Source organism: Erithacus rubecula (genome assembly GCF_903797595.1).
Source record: "Erithacus rubecula genome assembly, chromosome: 3".
In the NCBI taxonomy this organism is placed as follows: Eukaryota; Metazoa; Chordata; class Aves; order Passeriformes; family Muscicapidae; genus Erithacus; species Erithacus rubecula.
Genome location: NC_136689.1, coordinates 14,411,379 through 14,435,002, shown reverse-complemented (window position 1 = coordinate 14,435,002; position 23,624 = coordinate 14,411,379). Strand labels below are relative to the sequence as shown.

Below are 23,624 nucleotides of genomic sequence, written 5' to 3'. Positions count from 1 at the left end.
CTCATTTGAGGGGGAAACAATGGCATGTAGTTTACCATATTCTTTAGGCTAGTTTCCTCCCTGAAATGCAGAGATAAATGTGGGTAGATCTTAAAAACTGTCTTAGTTCAATTGCTGTGAACAGTTACATAGCATTAGGGACAAGACTGTTTTGCTGCCTTACCTGTCCTTCTGCACTCTAAGGTAGTCTGTGTTTGGGGGTCTGTTTGTCTTCCAAAATCAGAATTTTTCCTGACTAAGGCAAAATTTCTGTCTTATCTGTCTTTTCAATGAATTATTTTTGTTTTGACCTCTTCTCTAGATGCTGTTATTAGAGTCTGACATGTTCAGCAGCTGCAGGAAGCAGAGCAGTGACCTGGCTGCTCTTGAAAGTTGTTGCTCTAGTCTCATAGGATATCATGACTTCATTTTGTACCTCCTAATAGATTGAAAAAAAAAAAAAAAAGAAGTTGAATAAAGCAGTTATGAAAGTGAAAACAGTATATTTGGCACTTAAACATACACAAGTGAGCTGAGCCTGAGCTGAGCAAGAGTAAAAATGTAATTTCACTTAGCAGCTGTAAGAGGAGGGAGACAATAATCTGTGCAATAGCATGGGCTGCTTCAGGTGGTTCAGGTCTGCATTGGAGAGCTCTTCACTCTCTGGAAAGAAACAACAGCATATGGTACAGAATAGAGAAAGAAGCCCAGAGCAGTTGGTTGTTTAAGTTTTTATAGCTTCAGGGAATTGGCATCTTTAAGGACAATGTAGTGCTCGGATAATTCAGCTAGTTTGAAACAATCTAACTTGAATACTTAATCAGCATGAGTATCCACATGGGCTGAATCACCCTGCAGATGATGTTGCAGGCACAGCCAGAGGTGGTTTTATTTGCCAAAGAATAAAATAAAACCAGTTGTGGCTCAAGGTGTGGGGATCAGAAATCAGGCCATGTGTTTGCAGAATTGCTTGACAGGTCAGGGGCTCTGCACTGGGTTGGGTCTGTCTTCTGGCTGCTGTGAGAATTGGCTTTCAGTTGCATTCAGTGAGTATGGATTTTGAGAGTAATAGTATTTTGGTAGATGCTTCTGGTTTTGCTATTATCTCCAGTGCTGCTGGACCTTATTGAAAGACTGAATTTACAATAATAAGGACATCCTCTGTGGTGGCTGAGGAAAAGTTCAGCTCTTGTCTATATGGATGGGCAAGGTAGCAATGTGCTCTAAGCTGCTCAGCCCTTGCAGTCAATCAGTTCATTGCCTTTGTGCATCTGCCTGCCAGTTCTGAAATGGTCTCCTTATCCTGGGATGCACTGTGATTCTTACCCATGATTTTGTGTTTGTTTCTTGTAGGAGGAGTGCCTTTGGACTGTGAGCCACCTGGACAAAGTGATGCTGTTGTACCCAGAGGGTCAGGCCTGGATGGCTGGGATTTAAGGTAAACCTTTGCTGAAAAATGCATGCAGATCTGAAACAAGAACTATGGGTTGTTGTTTTTCTTCTTCCTTTTTTTTTTTTTTTTTTAATTTTTTTGCTGGAGGTGTTTGCATCAAGCATTTAAAGAAGTCTGTGTGTCCCTTCTAGTGCATATGTACTTTAATAAAATGAAGTGATATAATAGTTAAGGTTCAAGAGTAGCCCATGGGAGCTTCAGAAAAGCTGATTGGTATTTAAATACCTAGAGGTGCTAATGCTGCCTTGGGAAGAAATGTTGCTCAATAAGAAAGTAACAATAACAAAACAACTTCTCAGAATTTGCTGAGATACAGCAAGCAGCTAAGATGGACCTCTTGTTCAGCCTTTCTATTATTCCTTCTTCCAAATATTGTATAAGAAAGAGAGAGTAGCTTCAACCACTCTAGACAATGTACAATACCTTATAATATTATATATAATATAATATTTTAATTATTTACAGGTCTGTATTTTCTTTGATGCTGCACACTCTTCATGTTGAAGACTTTTGATTAAATATTTGTAGTTTAGATTTGATTTTTTCAGCTCTTAGCTTTGGAAAAACCTTTCCCTATGTGAACATTAACCAAGAACAAAAGAGACATTTTTTTATGTGGAAGTGCATACCAGGCTCTGTAGGTCTCACAAGGCAGAGCTTGCAAAATTTCTGTGAAGTGTCAATTCCTGGAGAATTGTGTAATTTCACTGGAGAGATGTGATTTCTTGGATGTGATCAGGAATGTCTCAGTGGTTTTGAATCAGCAAAATTAGTATGTAGATGATATAATTTAACCTTCCTAAAAGAGAATTGATATTTAATTCTGGTCATACTGCCAGACAAGAGCTGTCATCCTATTAGTTCTCTTGCCACATTTTTCCCTAAGTTTTCCAGCCTTTCTAGGCTCTAAGTAGTCTAAGTTATAATACTCAAAGGTATGAAAGGCACCATTTTCAGCTGTTGCTCCAGAATTACATAAGAACTGTTTTCCTTGCAACTTATCATGGCTTCTGAAGTCTGGGGAAACACTCTGTGAAGAGTGGAAGTTGGAGTGAAATCATCATCTGCTGGTTTTAGCATCTTACTTAAAAAGAAGGAAAGTGAGAGACTGGGAGCAGTGCTCACTCTTACATGTGATAAAAAGCCTGAAAAGTTGTAAGGCCTTGCAGTAGAAAAGCAAAACCTAACCTTGGTTCCTGAAGATTTGAGCTTGGAGCATGAAAATGGAAGACATTAACTGGATTTTGATAAATCAGGATTAAAACATATGAATAAAGTCTCCTCAAAATGTTAGAGCAAGCACATCACATCACACTTGTTAGCTGTGTGCTTTCTATGCAGAGAATAATTTAATGGAGGTGAGCAGAAGTAGTGTGGTCTTGTAAGACTAATGCAGATACTGAAAATTATGTGAATAGTCATGGGAATTTATTTTTTAAGGGTAATATGGGTTTAACTTCTTACAACAAAGACTCAAATCAAGCCTTCAGAGAATTTCTTGCTGAAATTCTTGTTTTTTAGTATACACCATCATAAAATGGTTGTAAGCTTCAGAAGATGATGCTATTAGACCATGTGAATGAGTATTCTGCTGTATTTTAAAAAAATCAGCAACAAAAAAGAGGTTTATTTTAGTAGAGAATTTACAGAGCTAGAGTTTGTTACCAGTATGCAATTTGCACACTTGATGTGCCATAGCTGGACCTTGTCAGATAACTAAGCCATGGGCTATTTGGATACAGCCTTCAGATGAATGTGCTCGTGTTTTTCCACAGCATCTTGGAATATTGTGCAGTATTTCCTGCAGCTGTTACTGCCTTGTGATATATATTCATTAAGCAATTACATGGAATTCAGATTATCAGACTGAAAAGTGATGGGAAAAAAAAATTGGTAGTTTCTGGAGGTCATGACCAGCTTTCTACTTCATTGCTGGAGTTGCATCTAAGACTGGCCAGTTGACTTTAAAGGCTGGGAAATGTGCACAGTCAGAGTCTCTTATCAGATGAGTCACCCTCTTTTCATAACATTACAATAGAAACAGTTTATGGACTGTTTTAGGTATTTGTTTTTTTAATTTATACAATTCTAACATTGCTAGCAGCATACCATTTATCATGTGCTGTCTGTATTGCATGGCTTCCATAAAGTCAACAAAGCCAAGGCTTTATGTGCAAATTCATGTGCTGTCTTGCTGGACACTTTAGCAGCCTTGCTGATATGTGAAGAAACATACACTGTTCACTCTAATACTGGTGTATTTTTAGTTGCATAAATTTCAGCCAATGTAGGCTAACACAGCTTGACAAACAGTGAATGGGTTAATTTCTGCCATCTAGAATAGAATTGGAACGTTGGGGATGTCCAGCTTTTGTAAATCCTGTCTGTGCAGCAGTCCCCTTCAGCTTAATGTTCTTGCTAGTCTAAGTGGAAGCTTCCTTCTCTCCCTTCTGAAGGCAGAGATGTATTTCCTGTTTATTTTTCTAGGATATCATTAAGATTTCCCCCCCCCTATGGTTTCAATTCAGCTGTTTTTCCAAATACTTTGTAAGCTGAATTATTAATGCAGTTTTAAAAAATAGTGCATGCAGTACCTCACAATCCATTGCTGACCCAGCAGTTGAGGTTTGGTTTTTGTTCTTGTTGTTCTGAGAAGTTTGCTTGAACTTCTGCATTTTGCTGTTCCAGGACAATGCTACTGAACTTATTGCAAAAGGCAAGCTTACAGGAAATGTCATCCTGTCAAAAGTGGTTTGTTCTTGCTCAGCATATGATAATACTTTTCTCAAAATGTATTTGTTTGGCATAGGACCTGTTGTGCCTGATATTCTCTGGCAGTGTTATTCACTCAGTTTACCTGAGGATGGGAGTGTTAATGTTGGGTTTTCCTGGTGTCTTGGCAGAGTTGAGGTCTTCACTTGAACTTAAAGCTCTTCCCTCTACCAGCTCTTCCCTTTCTACCTTCTTGTAAGGACAAGTGTTACACTCTTTTCTCCACACAGTTCCTCCAGTCTTTGGGATTGCATTACTTGAAGGCATCCTCAGAACTGATTTTTGTTGTCAAGAATTTTATTTAGACCATTGGAAATTTTTAATGAAGGTGTCAGGTGAAGAAGGGTGAAATAGGAGGAGTGCAAAAGTATCTTCCTTATTGCTGCATTTTTCTTCAGACTAATAATTATTAGTGAGAAAGAAGCTATGCCTGATATCAATCCCAAAATTTAACATGTCTGCACATGGTCTGGGCTGTTGCCAAATGTCCTTAGCTATTTATTATGGTCAAAACATTGTCCTGACTATTTGTGAATTGTGAACTTTGGATGAAGCCAGGAATCCATTCAGTTGTGACACTGCACTTCTTTCTGTAGTGTGGCTTTTGAGGAGCAGCCTGTCCACTTGGGTCCTTTCTCCCTAATTCCCATTCACTGAAAGATTTCATTTCTCTTTCTGGAATCTGGATTACTCCTACCTCTTCCCAAAGCTTTTATTGCAGTGCCCTACAAAAAACATCAGAAATTTTCAACCTTAGGAATGTGTTTCCCCCAAACTCTTGTGCCTCAGGTGTGTTGCTGTAAAGCCACACTACAAAGTGAGAGAGGGTCAAGAAATCTGAGAAGCAATGATGCAATTGTACTGTTTTTGCTGATTTCTTTGAATTGTGCATTCTGACTTCATAAGTAGTGTCTACAAACCTTGGTGTTTGTGACTTGCAACTGATACCTTTTCTAAAAACAGAAGGAGGCAAGAGAGAGAGTACTCTGTTTATTTCAACAACCACAAGCAACACTTCCAAAATACACTTGTGGTTGTATCGCAGAGTTATGAATCTTGGGTTATCTGGTGGTGAGTAATGTGGTGAGACACTGGCCTAATATGTCCAGGCTTTATTTAGAAAAGGTAGTTCCTGTCAGGGGCAAGGAGCACTGGTGTTTCATTCTCTGTGCCTGCTGAATCCCTAAGGACAGACAGATATCACCCTGTTGACAGTGTATGGTGCCAAGACACAGCACCTCCCTCTTGGGGTCTGACTGCAAGTTCTTAAGGATTTTGCAATATAAAATAAATAAATTCCTTCCCCCCTCCAGCTGCTCACTCAACTGCTCTTTTTAGTCTGTCCTGTGGTTTCATCAAAATTAACAATGCGCTTTGATATCTCTTGACCAGATAGATTTATTTATTTTATTTTATTGTTTTACACTATTATCTTACTAGAGAGGAGGCTCACAAATAGATTGTAACAGCTTTCCAAATTCTTCAGACCGAGCCTAGATTGTACCAATTATTGCACCTAAATAATCCTGGAGATTAAGAAAATATTAGTTAATTTTCCTCACTGCAGAGTTAAACCTGGGTGTGTGTCTTCACTAAGGCAATAATCTTTTACTGTTTTACCTACTTAAAAATAAAATGGAAGAGCAAATCCTCCCTGATAAACCAGGAGATGCTCAGTTTTGGGATTATATACAGTTTGCATTGAAGATAAACTGGGCTGGGGGCATGGGTTTTGACACAAAACATGTGGCTTTATTCCCATGGACAGACAATGCAGCAGAACTGGGGATTACTGGAGACTGTGGGACTGTCCTCCCTGAATTGCCACCTTTTCTCCTTGATTCAGAGCACAGGGAATTGTTCATCCCTGTGGCAATAACATCACTGCAATTTGTGTCTGATAGTGAAGGAATGAATGATTTCTTCTCCCAGAAAAACAGAAGGTGTTTGTGTTGGGTTTGGGCTTTTTGTTTTTTAACATTGTTGGTGTTTGGCTTTTTCTAAGATAAATAAAAAATCCTCTGTGAGTCATTTTTAGCTCTCACAGAAACACGAATGTGCTAAATGAGTAGGTTCCCCTGGCTGAGCCAATGGGGATGGCCAGGCACAGGCAACACTTTTATCCCACGAAAGGGAGGAGGGGTGAATGAGCCAGAAGATATAAGCTGAAACAAAGCCATGCTGTCCTTCTGAGTCATTCGCACACTCTGGATGGGTAAGGCTTCCTGCTTCCTGGGACACACAAGTGGGGTCATGATTCTAACAATGGATGCTGGTAAGTCGCTTTTTATTAAATTTGTCTGGGGTTTTTTCCCTGGGAAGTCTCTCCTTCCCCTCCTCCCCCAGCTGAAAAGAAGATATCTGTAAACTGGGAAGCTGAATTGTTAAATAAGAGAATGCTTAATCCAGACTTTGCACACTGTGTGAACTTCATTGTGTGTTACCCTGGTGTTATTTCTTGAGTTTTACTCATTGAAGCACTTATCCTCTCCTGCAAAGCAAGACTTCAGAATCAAAAGTGTGTTTGTTAGTTTGTGCTTCTGTCTTTGTTGGGTCAGAACCTGTGGCCTGAGAAGTGTGTGATGTCTCTGTCTTTGATGATTGAGCTGATAGTGTCTAGAAGATACATTCTAGATGTTATGCTTGTTGTAAAGGGATAGTGGTTAACTACTCTCCTGTCTGTGGCTTCCTCTACTCTGTGTTTACAGAAATTTTGTATTGGGAGAAAGAGGAAGAAACTTCTGTATTTCTGTGGTAGGCAGCTCTGTTTTATGTGCTTGTAGTCAAGGGAGTCTATGTTATATGAAAAAGCACATTCAAGATTTTTATTTGTTTTTTAAATTAAGTACAAACATGAAATCTGCAACATAGTTTCTCATGTGATATGGAGAATGAATGTAGAGTGGTTTCTATAAAAGAAACAAGCAATCCCTGTCTTGCTTCTAGAGGGGGTGTGTTTCCATGTCATAACTTGCATCCTTCAAATTCCACAGTAATAAAAGACCTTGGATTTTAATGGTTATGGATAGGGCATAAAGCACCAGTGGTTGTGGCAGAATCTCTCGGCTGCTCTTTCTCTGTACCAGCTGCAAGCATGCCTTCTGCATTTTTGAGAGCTCTGTTGAACTTTTGTGAGCAGTTGGTTCAGATTCTTCTTTTTTTTTTTCACCACAATGCAGAAGCATAATGTGACATGTTCTACAAGCTCTGTTCAAAGTGATAAACTTTTGATAAACAGGCAGATCTTGCTGGTGTGTTTTATCTACTTGTCACATGCTGAGTTTACTCCATGCTAATGAAAAGCTCACTGTCCCACAAATATCTGAATTGATTCAGTTGGGCATTTGCTAGGTCCTAAGAGAAAACTGTCTGTGCCTTTGTATAGCTCTGTGACTTTACTGAGACTTCCAGAAGGTGACCCAGCTGGGTTCTTCGTGCACAATTTAGAGAGACAGCAAACCAATTCATTTCACCCACCCACACTTAATTGAGGTTGTTTTGTTATTGTCTTGTAGTCTAGAGACTCTTTTTGTGTTCAAGGTATGTTACATGCTTTGCAAATCAGTTAAAACCTTTAACTAAGATGATAAAATTTAACACAAGTGTGAAGAGGAATACGATGGTTTATGGCTGACAATTTTCCATTAAGTACAAGCTGGTGATTTTTATATTTTGACCTTTTCAATAGAGTAGCTTCTAGAGGCCCTTAAAGCAGTTTGCATACCAGGAATGGGCAATCCTCTTTACCCTTGCTTCAATAAAAAGGATGGATGCCTGCATGTGGATGTCCTGCCCAGTATTTCAGGAGGATGCCCTGGCAATGTTCAGAATTTACACACTTGTGGGAGATAAAGATACAGACTTTGCCACAAGACACTTCTTCCCCTTTGAAATGCCAAGTACTCCTGTACTGCACTGGAGTAATTGGTGTTTTGGGATGTCATGTTTTGGAAAGACTGGTGGGATGTTAATAATACATGTTAGAAAAAAATACCTTTTATTTGCATGTACTTACGTGCTTCATTGTGTACTGTTTCTTGGCACTGCGAGGTGAGCCATGAAGATCATACTGCTCACCTATGTTTTGTTGGATCCAAACCTGCTTTTTTTCTCAGAACAATGTCACTGCACTGGTTTCTTAGTAATTACCATGCTCTAGTACTCCTAGTGGTAATTTTCAGTTATACCAACTTACATGGTTAGTAAATATATATTTTGGAAGCTTTTAATTCCGTGAGAATTCTTAAATTACAGTTCTCAACTTCTTTGTGGGAAAATGGTTCTAACTACCTGAAAGGAAACATTATAGTTTAAGGATTTATAACAGGGTATTCTAGTACTTCTCAAGTGTATTTAGGTTACAGAAAAAAATATGCAAATAATTCAGTGCCTTATGCCTTATTCTGGGACATGGATACTGCTCCATGAAGTTTATCTGCTTAGTTTCACCCACCTTTTAAAGCTGTGCTTGCTGCTCCTGGAACTGTTTGCTTATTTCAATTTATGTGTTTGCTTTATAAGTCAGGGCTGATAACTTCTTTTTTTATGGGCATCAAATACTTAAGCTGTTTTTTAAGAGAATAAAACTTGTCTTCCTTCAGGTAATTGTAAGAATACTGTGCATGTGTTTCAAAATTTATTTAATGTGCTTGATTCTGCTGTTTGCCTTAGCAGCTTCTAATTTCTGTCAGGAGGAGGACTGAAAATGTTTTGGACCAGGGGAATAAAAGGGAGAGCTGCAAGCCAGAGTTGACAGTATAATTGGATTTGAAGCAGCTACAGGCTGGGACTGTTGCAACAGCTGATTTGATCCTTCTGAGTTTCAAGAGCTATTTATGGTAGATTAGCTGTATCAAAGCTCTACTGTTCCAACCATAAAAGGCTGGTCCTATGTGAAGTTGCCACACTGCATTTGGCTTAGTCCTCAGAGGTTGGGGAGCCTATAGCTTTTTATGTGGATAAATCCAGTGATGGATGGAAATACTAAAGGCAGATCAAGGAATCACACTGTTGAGGACTTCAGATGGCAGCGAACTCTTAAAAGGAGATTTTCACTAATAAATTTTTTGCTCTGATGTTTGGAATCAGCACTTGGATATAGCTCCTGCATATTTACTGCATTTGGTGAACGCATGCTTTTAGGAAAGCGCTGTTCTAAATTTATCTGACTTATCTGAATCATCTTGACTGCACATGTACTTGCCAGCCATGCATGTTGATATTTGGTAACTTTTGTGAAGTCACTTTTCTGTTTTCTAAGTGGGTGAGTGTCAGGTTCTTGGGAAAAGAATCTTAGCTGGTGCGAGAAACTTCTTTAAAACAAGAATTATGAAGTACTTGGCCAAAGAGAGCTACTGGCGTTATCAGTAACTATTTTGAGAAGACTTTGACCCCTTTTGCTGCATCTGTCCTCTTTGTGCAGAGGCAGACAAGTGGATTTTTTACAGGATTCTGAAGTAAGTAGCACCTCACTCGGGGAGCCTGCACGCAGTTGCTGGAGCATTTGTTTGAGAATATTCACAGCATTGTCAGGCTGAAATGCAAGTGGGTTTATTCCAGCCTGTGCATGCCAGTCCTTCTTGTGCTTTTATTCTCGTGGTTTTGCTTAGAAGATGAGTTCATTCTGCTGTGAATGGAAAGTCCTGTTGCTGGTTGGTTTATGTGTGTGTTTCTCTTTTCTTTTTCAGTTTTATTATATTAACCTTAGCCACAGTACTACAAGTGGCTGTAAGAACACTTCTGTAATAACAAAACTTTTCAGTGGCAATTTTCTCTTGTGCTTAAAAAGTTCTATAAATACATGTGTGTACTGTTGCATTGGATAACTCTGCTCTATTTTGAGACCTGGAGCATTCTGAGGAAATCTTGTTCCAACTTTCCATTCTCTTAATTTTAAACATTACCAGGACACTGCAGGTAGAAGAGGTATAAGTTACTGGCAGTATTTTACTTTCTTCTCCTGCAGCAATATCTTTGCTTGCAATTCCTTCAGCCATTTGTTTGAGAAAATTTGCAGCATTGTCAGTTTGAAATGTGAGTGGTTTTATTCCAGCCTGCTTAAAGGGGGGGAGCATAAGGGGCAGGGGGATTGGAGGGTGAGTTTCCTTGCTTCAAGGATATTCCAGGTGCTGTATTTTAATCACCAGAAACACAACAATAGTGTCCTTGAAAAAAAAAATAATCTACTTCTCAATTTTCCTTTTAGGAACTAGCAATTTAAGGTGACCTTCTGATTTATTTGGATTATAAATCTGTATTTATCTGTCAAATGGATCTAGAATTTTTATTCTGAATTTTATAAACCTTTGTTTTAGCCCTGGGAATACCAGAAGACATATATGGAGCATTACTATTTTAAAACCACTTTATGAGTTTTGTGATAGGAATATTGTATTGGAATAAACTGCCCCATGTAGTGAATTACTCTCCCATAGACTTTGTTAGATAAATATTTTAATTATCACCTATATCTGCATGTTTCATAGGAGGTTGAATCCTTCTACCTGCAGAAGCAGTGAGGGCTAGGAAGAAACTCCTGATAAACATACCCCTTCAGACATCTTAATTTTTGTATTGTGCAACAGATGTGTGCTTCAGTCTCATACTGACTTTTAAATGTTTTTACATTGCTTCCAATAAAATGAGTATTTTTAATAAGCATCCTTTTTATGTGATCTGATTTTCTTTTCCTTTACTAATTATATTTTAAACAGCAAGTTGCTATAAATTTCTCCACCATTTTAATATGCCTGTTGTGTTCCTGTAAACCTGCTAGAAGGTGTCAATGCCTTTAAGTCTTAAAACAGATCATAGAGACATCACATATGGAAGTTAAATACCTCAGAGTGTGCAGAAGCTCTTAACTTGAATTTCAGACTGAAGTTCACTAAGGGTGGAATGCAGGAAACATTTTGATTGATGAGAAGTAACAATATCAGCTTCTCTTTGTACAGCAGAGGTTTAAACTTGTTAGAACAGGTACATTTTCTTCCCTATCTCAATTTAAAAGTTAATTCTGCCTCTCCCATGTTGTTTTGTCTTGATTCCATTGCTAAATGACATTTTTGGCAAAAGTTTCCAGTAGGAAGGAGGAATTCAGATTTCTCTGAATTTTATTCAGCAGTGCACTTGACATTTATTTGCTAAATTCTTTGTTTTTGATACTTTATATGGGATAAAGGTGGAGGGGGGCATAAAGCAGTTTTAATATGTATTTAACTCAGCCATATTTACTTTTTTATACAGAGAAGGAGGATTACACTACAACTGTACACAGAGCTCCCCAGAACTATGTAGTAGAGGAAAAGGGAAATGGAAGTGCACATTGCTCCTTCACAGTGAGTCCAGGTGGACTCAGAGATGGTGGAGGTGAGCATTTGTGACCATTAGACAGATCATTGGAATCTTTTGCCAATTTTCTGTTTGGAAAGTGTCTGTCTTGCACATCAAAACCCAGTATGAGCTGAGGTTTCTCTTGGCTCTATGTTGATGAACTGGTTGGAAAGCTGTATATAGTTTAGTACATTTGTTTATGCAAAAGGTGATTAAGAATGTGTGGAATTTGTGGTTTGTGGTTTTGGGTTTTTTTAAATGCAGCATTGTTATTTTGCTTTCTTAGAACATGTTCACAAGATCAGGTGTCTATGAAACCTTTAATGTAATGAACAGAGGAGAAAATTGCACAAGCTTATTTAGTTTAAATTGCCATTGTTTGAGTTCATGTTTCTCCCCAGTGTCTTGGCTGTTGTGGATGGAAATTTCACTGTAATTTTCAGGAGGCAAAAGCTGTGGAACAGTTTGCAGTACCAGGGTGGCTGAGATTATCCTCTTTGCAGAGGCCTGGCAGTCTGCAGTGTGCTTTTCTTGCTGAATGCAAAAGTTCTGTCTCCTGTTCCTGCATGGAGAAGCTTCCCTTTGGCTGCTGCAGGGCAGCAGTGAGATTGCAAAGGAATTAATGTGCTCAGTGGTCTCACCTTGTTGATTCCTTGCTTTTGCTATATTCCCAACTAAGAGTTAATAGACATGGAAGGTCGTGATTTTTAATGAGCAAAACATGTCCTACTTGGAGTCTGCCTTAAGCAGATAAGAATGCATTGGGTAATTGGTGATAAAAATGCTTCTGATGTCACTGCTTCACGTGGTGGTGTGTTGAAGGGAGTCTTTCAGTAGAGAGGGTACAGCAATTATGCATTAACTCTTTGATGATTTATTTGGATTTAGTTGTTGGAATGTCTCTTTGTTCTAATGATGCTCAGTTTTCAGAGTTAAAAAAAAATACATCTGTAAAGTCAGTTTTCAAAGACCAGATTAAAATTATTTGGCTTTCCAGACATGTCACTCTTCATGTAGACAAAAAAAACCATCACGAGGAACTTGGACATCAAGCATCATGTGTCATAATATTTAAGGCCAGATATATTTCTAAAGCAACTTGAGTCTCCATCAGACCCTGATGAAGGAAGTGTGCAATTTCCTGACAGAACTGAGCCATTTGACACAAAAAATGCTATGCTGTTACCAGTGTCTGTTACAAAGGGACTGCACTCAGGTGTTAGTCCAGAGATGGTGTGCCAAAGTCCTGTGAGAAGTAAATAATATTTCTGTGGGGTTAATGACTGCCAAATGTGTTCCTTTTGGCTTATACCTGTAAAACTCTTGGCAGTCAGCAAAGATGTGCAGGATTTCATTCTTCCTCTGTTATATCAGCCTTAGATTTAGACAAAATTACTGTCTATTCCCTGAAATAAAACAAAGGTAGCACTGTCTCCCATCAGCTCTCTGTGGAGTGTGGATTACTGTTTTTAAACAGTTGCACCAAATGGTCTAGAGAATATGCAAGTCATATGTGCTTCACATATGACTTTTTCAATCTTTCCCTTTCTGACAAGAAGCCCAGTTAAGCCTCAGAGACAACTAGAATAACTCTTAGAAAATAATTGTCCCAACTGTTTATATTAGAGTGAATAATGGACAGTATTTCAATGTCATTTTCCATTAAGTGACAACTGGCCCTGAAAGCAAGGTGAAATCCTACTGAAAGCAGCATTTCAGGCAGCTGCTGGCATTCCAGTGGTGCCTAGGGTTTGGTAAGGTTAACCCTGGAGCCACAAGTGAGATCTGGGAGTTGAGTTCTCTTGGCTTTGGTGTCAGTCATTGCAACACCTGCCTGCCTTCAGTTCCAAAAAAAAACCTGCCAGATGTTTTAACACAGGCAACTGGAGCTGAGCAGCCAACACAGTTGTTGCTCCAGCAGCACTGAATTTCACTTTTTTACCTCTTTATTGTGAAAAGAAGTAGCTATTTTTTGTGGTGAGTAAAGCTAACCTTGAATGATGCATTTCTTATTGTAGTCAAACATCCAGAGCATATAATTCTTTTGAAAGCAAACTCAGGGCTTTGGTGTTGGTAATCCTAAGCAACCTGAAGCTGAGGCAAATAAAGCTTACTGCATGCCCTAGAGTTAGTTTTTACTAACCTGTTTCAAACAAAAAACATATGCTAACTCCTAAGTTGCTCTCAGCAAAAGCTGTGTGAATTGTACACAGTTGCACACTTTGAAAATACAGCTCAGCCCCCAACCTTTCATTCTGATTAGATAGTAGGGGTTGGCTTGGCAAGGAAACTTCATATTTATAGATGAAGGTTGAGTTTTAGAATGAGAAACTTCATTTCATACCTGTAAAATTAATTCAAATCTTTAAAGGCTGCATTACAGATTTAAATAGCAAATTCTGAGGTTGAAGTTTCCCATCTTTCTTTTTTTTTTAACTTTTATTCCTTAAACTATACTTTAAAAAATAGCACAGAATATGCTTTGGTTATAGAGCTCTACATACTAAAATACTCTGTTTATCAGTACACAGCTTTGCTGCAAATGTAATTGTGACAGATGCATTTTCAACTGCCAAAATGCATTGTCAGTTTATATGTAGAATTACTGGAAACTGTAGCTCTGCAAAATATCAACATTGCATTTTCAGTCAACTAACTGTATTAAGAATGAACAAAACTGTTAGAAGTTTTCTTGTGGTCAATTCTGCTTACATAACAATCATCTAGAATTGTGTTTCAACTGACTAGAGTGGTTTTGTACCCAAAACATTAGTCAATCAGAACACTTGTGGAAGAAACATCTGTTTGTTAAAATTGTTTGTGTTTGATGTGTGGGCAACTTTGATTTTTTTTTTTTTTTTTTCTCCCTCCCTCTTGTTGACATTCCTAGAAAGGATAAGGGTTTTTTGGCTACTTCAGAGCAATAAGGACTAACTGAACTGACCACATATGCTGAAAAAGGTGAATTTTATGAAATAACATGTAAATCTACTCTGGTAATCTGCCAAGGATTTTGGAGGAGTGGGGACCAGGCAGGTGTGTACACATCTGTAAAGGGCAAACAGACACAAACATGAGGCTGCCTTGAAGGGCCAGGGTCAGCCAAGCCTTCTCCAGGGCTCCTGACTGCTGTCAGGTCAGTGACATCTGAAGAGTGACCTGTCCAGATGGAGATCTTGCAGAAGTGGGAACAGCATGCTTAAACCTGGCTAGGTGAAGTTCTTTGAAAAAGTAGCCAAGGAATGGTTGTCTTGAAGTACATCAGAGCTGAAAAGGACAGGTTTGATGATTGCATGCTCATTGACAGCACAGTGTGCCAAATAAGAGATAGTGTTTGGATCAGAGGGACTCTGAAAGGAGCTGAAAGAGCTGTGAAGTTTAAAAAAAAGCTCCTGTATATGCAAGTGTTGGTAATTTCTCCTCAGATCAGAGGCTGGAAGCCTTTGCTGTTCAGTCATTAGATGAAGTCACAACCTTTTATATGTAAGAGCTATGTTTAGGTGGGCAAAGGAAAGTGATCCATCCTGGCACTTACTCAGAGTGAGTCACAGAGGCTGAGATTTTCTGGTGTTAATCGTGTTTCTGGCTGTTTGGACTATGTATATTTGCTGGCTGTAAGGATTTGTAAGTGTTAAGTCAAAGGAGAAAACATAGTATCAACTCTTCAACATTTTGCTCTCTGAGTAAGTAATATGTTCCAGACATATTAGCTAGAATTCAAAGCAATTACTAATTGCTGAAAAAGAACATAAAATTATCCATGAGACTGTGTTCTTCATAGCTGCCCTGCTTTAAACAGGAGAGGCCAAGAGTGGTCTTGCTGTTTGTTTGCTTGTAGGCTGGTGCTTAGGGCTGTCTTGAACTGGATTCAGACTTCAAGTGGGTAAGTTTCAAAATCAGATCTCCACACTTTTTTGGGGGTTTTTTTTTGCTGTTTTCTTTTTGTTTGTTTGTTTGTTTGTTTGTTTGTTTGTTTGTTTGTTAAATGCCAGGGTTACCAATTTTACTCTTCTGACTACTTCAGGCAGCTGATGGCTTGGATTGGGAGGTAGGAATAGTGAAAGTGGCAGCCTTGCTTTAAAATACCAATTTAGGAATCTCTCCCACTTGTCTTTCCAGTCCCAGTTTGCTCCAGAGCCACTCTACAATAGCATCAGGTGGATACATGGCCACAGAGATTGGGGAACTGCTCTGTCAGAAGTTTTTCCCATTCCTCCCAAGTCCTGTGGCTGCTCAGACCTGCTCACCATGGCTGTGTCAGCCTGATGCTGAAAGCAGCAGAGGAAGAGTCAGGGTTTGAAAAGAGTCTCTCAGTGTGGGGGTGAGCATGTAGGACAGGTGAGTAGGGAACACTGTGTTGGCTCAGGTTAGAGAGAAGAAATAAAAACTATGAGCCCTGTGAGGTTCCTCAGTGCTTTGCTTTCACATCTCACTCATCAGGTGGGATGTCAGCATCTAAAGGTTGTGCAAGGTCTATCAGACTGTGCTTGTGACAGCCTCAGTTTGCTTGATTTAGAGAGTTAAATGATGGCAAGGCATGCATGAAATGTGTTGTGTGAGTGTTGGGCTGATACTCTTATGCAAAAGAGAACTTCTCTTTTATTTTCAATCACTGTATTGATTCTTGGACCAAATCTACTGCAGTGTCTTCTAGCCCAGTATTAAGACTGCCCATGATCTTCTTGCCTCTGTGTAATGCTGCTGGAAGAGTGTCATGAGAACTTAAGTTTGAGCAGTCTTCTACTTGAAATTACTTAGATCTGCACCTTTGATTTGAGATATATGTAAACTCTTTCCTTGAATGACTAAAGCTCATATACTGCCTGTGCTGGCTTGTATGGACCTGGGTAAAAATAGGCATAAGTAAAATTGGGGACATAATTTTGAATTGCAGCTGTGAAATAATTTTATTTAATATCACAAGTACTTTACAGCTTGATTGAAGCCAGCACAGAAGTAGCACATTTGTAGTGAAATATTAAATGGAGAAATATTTTTGATTTATACCTAGGGCCCAGTAATTGAACAGAATTTAATGAGTGACTTCCAGTGCCTGTAAGAGACTGAATACAGACAATCAAATGTCATGACAGCACAAGTCCATGGAAGTTAATTGTCAGGAAAGAAGTGACTTCATACATAATCCTCTCAGCAAATGCTTCAGATAAATCAAGAACTGTTAGGTCACTTTGTTGTACCTCCTGGTGTCATGAGCAGCCTTCCACAGCAGGGCCCTTGCTCCCTGTCCCTGTGGAGAGACAGAGAGGAGAGAAGCAGGAGCTGAGAGACAACAAGGATAGGGACCAGGCATTGAGATGGAGAGGTAGAGGTGTCTTCAAGGGAAGCACTTGGAGAACCCTAGAACGTGCTGAGTTGGAAGGGCCCTGGATCATTGGGTCCAATTCCTGGCTGCTCACAGCACCATCCCCACAAGAGGAGCTCTCTCATGTTTTTGTTTCTCCTGTCTTGATTGGATAAATGAGCTAGTTTAAACAGGATCTTCAGACACCTCTGCTGGGAGCAGACAGGGTTGATATGGTGGGATAAGAGTCTGAGATTTAATCTGAGTATTTCATCATGGGATTACACCCTAGGAGGTGCAAATGACTCGTTCTCACCGTGACTTCACTTACATGACCTGTGCCCTGGCAATGCCTCATCAGGTACCTGGGGGTGTTTTACTCCTTATTCATATTTTTGACTCAGTCTGTGAAACACAACCTGCCCAGATTCAGTCTAATGAATGCTTTGAGTTGGAATGAGCTTCAGGCTGATTAACACTTCTGGATTGCTCATCTCTGGTGAGTGTAACAATTAGCTGAATTACCATGAAGTTTTCTGGTGTCTGTGTTGCTTTCACGAGGACAGATTTTTATTGAGCATTTTTTTTGCCCGGAGAGCAAAGCACAAGTTGCTAAACTGGTGGGCAAAACCCAGCCATGAAAGCCAGTGGAGCTGAGGTGTGTCCTGCCTGCTGAAGGATGCCTTAGTGCATCTCCTGCTGGGCAGACATGTGTGGATCCTCCTCCACAGTGCAGTGATTTTCTCAGTTCACTGGAGGTTAAGTGTATTCAGTGGAGTTCAGTAAAAATCAGTGTAGCTGGTGGTACTGTTCCCATGGCCAGCAAGCTGTACTCCCTGTGGGTGGTCCAGCAAGGCAGACAGGCTCAAAATGTTTGGAGATATTTGCACAATTCAGGACCCTGAAGCTGGCCAGCATAGCTGTCTATCCTACAGGAGTATTGGGTGCCAAAAAAAAAAAAAAAAAAAAAAAAAAAAAAGGCATTCAGCTTCATCCAGCCCACCATGGGTTTTTTGTAGCTAAAAGTCTTTCCTAAAACCACCTGCCTAGTGTTGTAGCTGTTTACCTTTAAGGGTTGACAGCTACCCAAACCTGATTTTATTGTGGGCTAGAGATTTAACTACCCACTAAAAATAAATAAATAAACAGTGCTGGAAGAGTTTTGCAGACCAGATTCAGTTTGGATTTTTTTAACCTACTTTTGGGGCTCTTAGCAAAGCAACAATCAAGCTTTTGGATCAGATTCTTGAAGTAAATTATTTTAAACTTCTGTTGCTTTTTAAAATAATCATAACAGTTTAAAAAAACCCATTCTGCTTCTAAGGAAGACAAGTGAATGGCTCCCCTTTTCCCTGCACAACAAAGGATCTCTCCTGATTAGGGCAAACAGGCAGCTTGTGACTTTGACAATAGGTCTTTGTGTTCTGAGGACAATAAATTATTCCCTCCCCAAAGAAGGCTAGGAAGCTAAAAAACAAGTCCAAATAAGCTGGTTTCTCTACAGAAGCCAAGCAGGAATAGTGTAACTCAAGCACAGTTGATGCTTGCTGTCCCTGAGCAGTGCCCAGGGTGCCTGGAGTGCAGAGCTTGCCCCCAGGCTCTGGTGGGAATTCACAATAATCTTCCCAAACAGCAGCCTCTGGCCAAAGCTGTGACCTGGGAGCTGGAGGAGGCATCAAGTGATGATGTTCTACAAAGCCTTTTTATTTATGGTACTTCAGACTTTCTGGATTGGCCCATAGGCCATTGTATCAGTCACAATTTTAGCCTTTCCCTTTTTAAAATAGAATCATGATTGCATCCTTCAGGACTTCTGACCTTTTTTCTTCATTGTTTCAGTTGCTGATCTCTAATTTCTTCTCCCTTTCCATTGAGGGATTATAGCCTTTTTATCATTTGTTATTCTTTATTTACATATCTCTTCTCTTTTTTCCTGCTGAGTATTCTGCAAGTTCTCTTTGGAGATGCCTTTAAACACTGCTTTTTCCAAATGGTGCTGTTGGAAGTTACTCTTCCAAACTGAGAGCTTTTCATTGTTCTATAAATATTTGGAGCAGAAACAAAAACCAGAAGCTTGGAATGCTCACTTAAGACAGATCAAGCCTCTTACCTTGTTTGTTCTGAAGCAGTGGTGCTGAGGAGGAAATCACATAATTGCATGAATTGTTGTAAGGTAAGGCTTGACAATAACTTAAGAAAGTTCTAACTAAATTTGTTTTTCCAGGAAATTACAAAAGTACAAAAGAGCTTTGCTGAGCTGCCTCTTTGCTGACTATGGAGAAATATAATTGAGTAATACGTAGGAGAAATTACACTATTTGGTTTTCTAGTTTTGCTTTACAGCTTGCATGACTATTAGGAGAAACTTCTGGCTTAATGTACACCTGGTTTAATGCATTAAATGTAGCCTTGAATTTCACATTCCTTCACATTCCTCTGCTTTAAGTATTTGTGCCCTCTTCAGATTCAAAAGAGCTTTTCATCTACCTGCACTATGAGGTCTTATTGAGCTAAATCTGGAGATCCTTCACATCTGGGGATGGCTGGATCCCATGTCTGTGACAGTAATGTCCAAGCCAGTGGTCTAGAATTTCAGCACTGTCACAATTTGGACAACACAAAATACTGTGGAACAAATTATACCTTTTGATACAGGAGAAATGTTCATGCCTGTTGGTAATGGAACCAGTGTCACAAACTTTGCTTGGCTGTTGCAGTGTGCCAGTTCCATCTGTGTTGTAGCACTTGCTGAAACAAGCTGACTGGGGAATAATTGCCTGTGCACATCTGATAAACTCTGTGGTTTGGGCAGCAGTTCTCTGACATGGGAGCAGCCTTTGAAGGGCTGGCTGTCGTGTGCTTGGCTTGTAATTGCAGTGGCATGGAGGAGGAGAGAAACAGGAGGAGATAAGGGAGAAACAGATTGTACAGCCTAGAACCACTGAGGCCTGTGAAGAAGCATCACGTCCACTGGAGGGATTAAAAGGCAGCCCTCAGTGTCTGCTGTGCCACTTAATCTCTGTGAATTGACCCAGATGGTTGGATCAACTGCAGGCTTGGTGCACTTCTGACTTGTAATAATAGGCCAAGGAAGAAGCAGAAGTAATAGAACCTCTTTGAGCACTGGCATGCCATTGGCTTTTCATAAATCCCTGGAAGTGTAATGCTGGCAAATGAATATTCATAAACCAGGCTATTAAAATTTTAAGAGAACCTTGAGGGGATGATGATGATGTCAGATTCCAGAGTTAATTATAGAGGTGGTAAAGTTCTTGGGTAACTAGGCTGAACATACTCTCACAATAGTTTTAACACAATGCAACAATCAGAGGGAGCCACAGTGTTGGATATAGGTTCTCAATCTTATAATATATTCCTTGAACTGAAAGTCTAGCAATGCAGGGAAGGAGAAGGATTTACATCCAGCTCCTCTGAAAATAAAGCAACTTCTAGTGATTGAGTTGCTGTTTGTCTTTTGAGCTTTTTTTTTGTCATTGATTTGATTACAGTTTGTGGTTCATTCACTTGTCATAAATTGCCCTGCAGGGCTGGGCTGCCCTGCTGTGGTGGCTCCCTTGAAAATTGCCAATTGCTATATTCAACCTGTAGTGTTCATGAGCCTTATTACAGTGAACACTAATACTTCACTAGCTTTACTACTCAGGGCAGCAGTCAGTTGCCATTGCATTTTTTGACAGCATTGACTAAAACTCTAGGAGAAATGCCAGTGCCAATCCCTCATATCTATTAGCTCACTTGGTTAGAGCATGGTGCTATTAACCATGGCTTTAGGTTCATACCCCATGGGCCATGCAGAGTTTAGAGCTGGACTCTCTTATCCTTGTGCAGCCTTTGCAACTCAGAATATTCCATTATTCTTCCCATGGCATGGTAGTAGTGCAATGGGCAAAACTACTGAACATGATTATAGCTGCCCTGGAATCAGGTGGTTAAAGTTTTAAATTGTGGCATCTTGTTGAAATTTATGTTACTGTTCCACTTCTAATAATATTTCCTTTCTTAAATGGAAAGCGTGAAAAGAAAGAAAGCATTACTTTGTTTCTCAACTAAAACTTTGTACCAGGGGACCCTTTTAATACCACAATCCGTAGAAGGAAGAGGAAGAAAATAATTCTTGGAATATTTTTTTTTAAAGATGTTGTATAAAATTAAAATTGAAAGCAAGCTACTTAATTTGGTTTGGTCAAGAAAACAGAAAAAAACAACTGTAAACATAGATTAAGCAGTTCTTAGATCCAAGCAAAAGGCCTGAAAACACTGTGGATCTCAAAACATGTTAAATAGATTCCAAAGGTTTAGGATGATTTAGAATATAGTTCCAACTTGCTTTGAAATATTTCTTCTTAAGAGGCAACTCTTCAGCAGTCAGTAAGTCTAAAAGAGATGTTTGCGACCATGAATATGCAAAAAGTCTTACATTTTGTAATACATTTTATCAGAAGTAATGCTTCCAAGAATTCTCATCAGTTCTGGGAGTGCAACAGGAAATTGGTAATGTCCAGTGAGATGTGATGCAGTTTTGAGAGAAGGAAAATAATTTATTCACCCCAGATTTCAGCTGCCCTTGTTGTAGGGTGACTAGAGAGGCATTGTCTGCTTTTGGGTGTAAAACACAGGCTGCCTTTTTGGAAGAGGTTTTCTGAGTGCTCTGAGAGGAAAGCATATTTATCACTTGCCTAATCCTGCAGTTTGCATGATGAAGTAAGCATGAGGTCTTCCTCACTGCTCAGGCTTGAGTCCTTTTCCTACAAGAGGGGCTGATGCCACAGAAACTGTGTCCTGCCCACCTTCTTCCTGCTTACTAAAGATGCTTTAACAATATGGCCTTTACACATAAGATCAGGTGGAAAAATAAAAACATACATCTGCAAGATGTGTGTCATGATGGAAAGCAAAGTTCAAGACTGCTGTGGCTGAAAGGCTTTTGAATGTCACGTGCTGGCAGCCAAAGCTGGGCTGAGGGGACAGCACAGTGACATGTCACAGAGGAAGAGCTGAGCAGATGCCAAACCTTCATCATGGATCTGCCCACTGGAAAGGAAAACCATGTCAGTTGGAAGGCTGGGCTTTTCCTTAGCAGAATAATATTTTAATAAGTATTTCCCATTCTTTCTCATATCAAACATCTGTCAGAGGATGGGTATGAGTGGTTCCTATTATAGAAGGCAGAGGATTCTGTAAACACCATGGTCTAGAAAGATTGGAAGTGAGAGACTGGCTTAGTGCTGGTGGTCCACCCAGCACCAGTGCTGGGATCAGCACTGAACTGGATATTTTTTCCTCAATTCAACAGCACTGGGCCAATGCTTCAGGAGTGTAGGGAAAATCACAAGCTAGATTGTGCAAAATGTGGTGACTTTAAATTGTGGAACAAAAAGGTTTTTTCTGAAAGGGATGAAGGTACCTTTAAATAGATACTTGCTCTTTCTGCTTTGCTTTCATGCCTTTTTGTATGGTTCCTGTATCTGACCTTGGCAATACTAGAGAGGAAGAAGGTAGTGAAGAAAACCTGAATGGAACTTGGATTATCTTTTTCCAAAAGAAAAAAGAAACATTTCTCAAGTTATGTCAGCTGAGTGTTTTTCTTGGTGTGAGAGAAAGAAGAGTGGAGAAAGAAAATGCGAGCAGATCCTGATCTTTCACCTCAGGTCAGGTTATTATTTCAGATTCTTGGGGTCTGCTCTTCTCACTTGTTCTCCTCTGCCTGTGACATTCCTGAGGTCCCTGGGAGAGAGAAGTACCAGGAAGATGACTGACCTCAGGTTTTACTTCACCTCTTTCCTCTCATGATTAATCAGCAATTACAAAGTGGTTTTTTGTTTGGTTGGTTTTTCGAACCGTAAACTCCACATTGTTTTTGTTGGTGTTATTTTTTTTTTTTTTGTTCAAGGAGCATATGGCTGTATTGATTGTGCAGAGCTGCCACTCATTTTGCCAAGTTGTTGTTAGCTTGCCTGTGCCCAGGCAGCATCTGTGGAAAAGCCCTGCCTTGCCTGCTCCTGCATTGTTTCCAAATAAAGGCATGTCTGAAACCAGAGCTAAGCCTCCAACTGCCAGACCTTAAAGAAAGGACTTTTTACCCATGGATTGAAAAGAGGTGATTTTTCTACAACAAAATGCTCCTTCCCCACCCCCTTCCTCTTCTCAAATTAGGTGAAAAAGTTGCTTTAAAATGTAAATCATGCAGACTGCATGTTTTGAACTCATTCTCTCTGCAGACAGGGAACCTAACCATCAGGCCTGGAGTCACCTCAGACTTATTAAAATGTCCAGTCTATATATTTCATTATACATTTACAGCAGCTTAAACAGAAAATGCTCATGTTCCTGACAGCCATTTAAAAGTGATCCTTTCCTCATCTGTGTGAGGAGTGGGAAAGGTGAATGACCACCTGTAATGCAAGGTAGTAGTTTGAGAGATTTTGTTTTTTTTACTATTTCTTAAGCCAGCATGGCATCTTTATCATGGTTTAATACAAGTGTGAAGTGTCATAATAGTATTTAGCTGTGTATGATGTAAGGACATAACTAACATGAGGTTGTTAGGAAGAGGTAATTTATTAGACCAGCTGGTATGGGGGGAAAAAATGAGCCAAGCTTGCAGGCACTTCATCAGGTCTGAAATAGAAGCAGCAGATTTCAAGGTTAAACAGGAGTTATGAAAAACTGTTCTGTTTAATCAGACATGCATTGAACTGCCAAAGAGGAGCTGGTATGATATTCCTTCAGTGGAGAGGGGAGGGTGAGAAGATGATTGTTATACTG

General features: G+C 39.6%; 1 protein-coding gene across 17 annotated transcripts in view; it reads left to right on the top strand.

Annotated features, from left to right (window-relative positions):
• The window catches only part of SVIL (supervillin), a 131,361-nt gene that overhangs the window by 25,658 nt on the left and 82,079 nt on the right, over positions 1–23,624 (top strand). For 12 of the 17 annotated variants that reach the window (XM_079302069.1, XM_079302065.1, XM_079302071.1 and 9 more), the window contains exon 1: positions 6,351–6,479. In XM_079302069.1, coding sequence (XP_079158195.1) covers positions 6,416–6,479 — 64 coding nt within the window. In that variant the 5' untranslated portion in view covers positions 6,351–6,415. Of the gene's footprint in view, positions 1–1,332; positions 1,418–6,350; positions 6,480–9,103; positions 9,661–23,624 lie in introns of those variants that run through there. The other 5 variants (XM_079302059.1, XM_079302057.1, XM_079302061.1 and 2 more) reach the window with 4 other exon arrangements.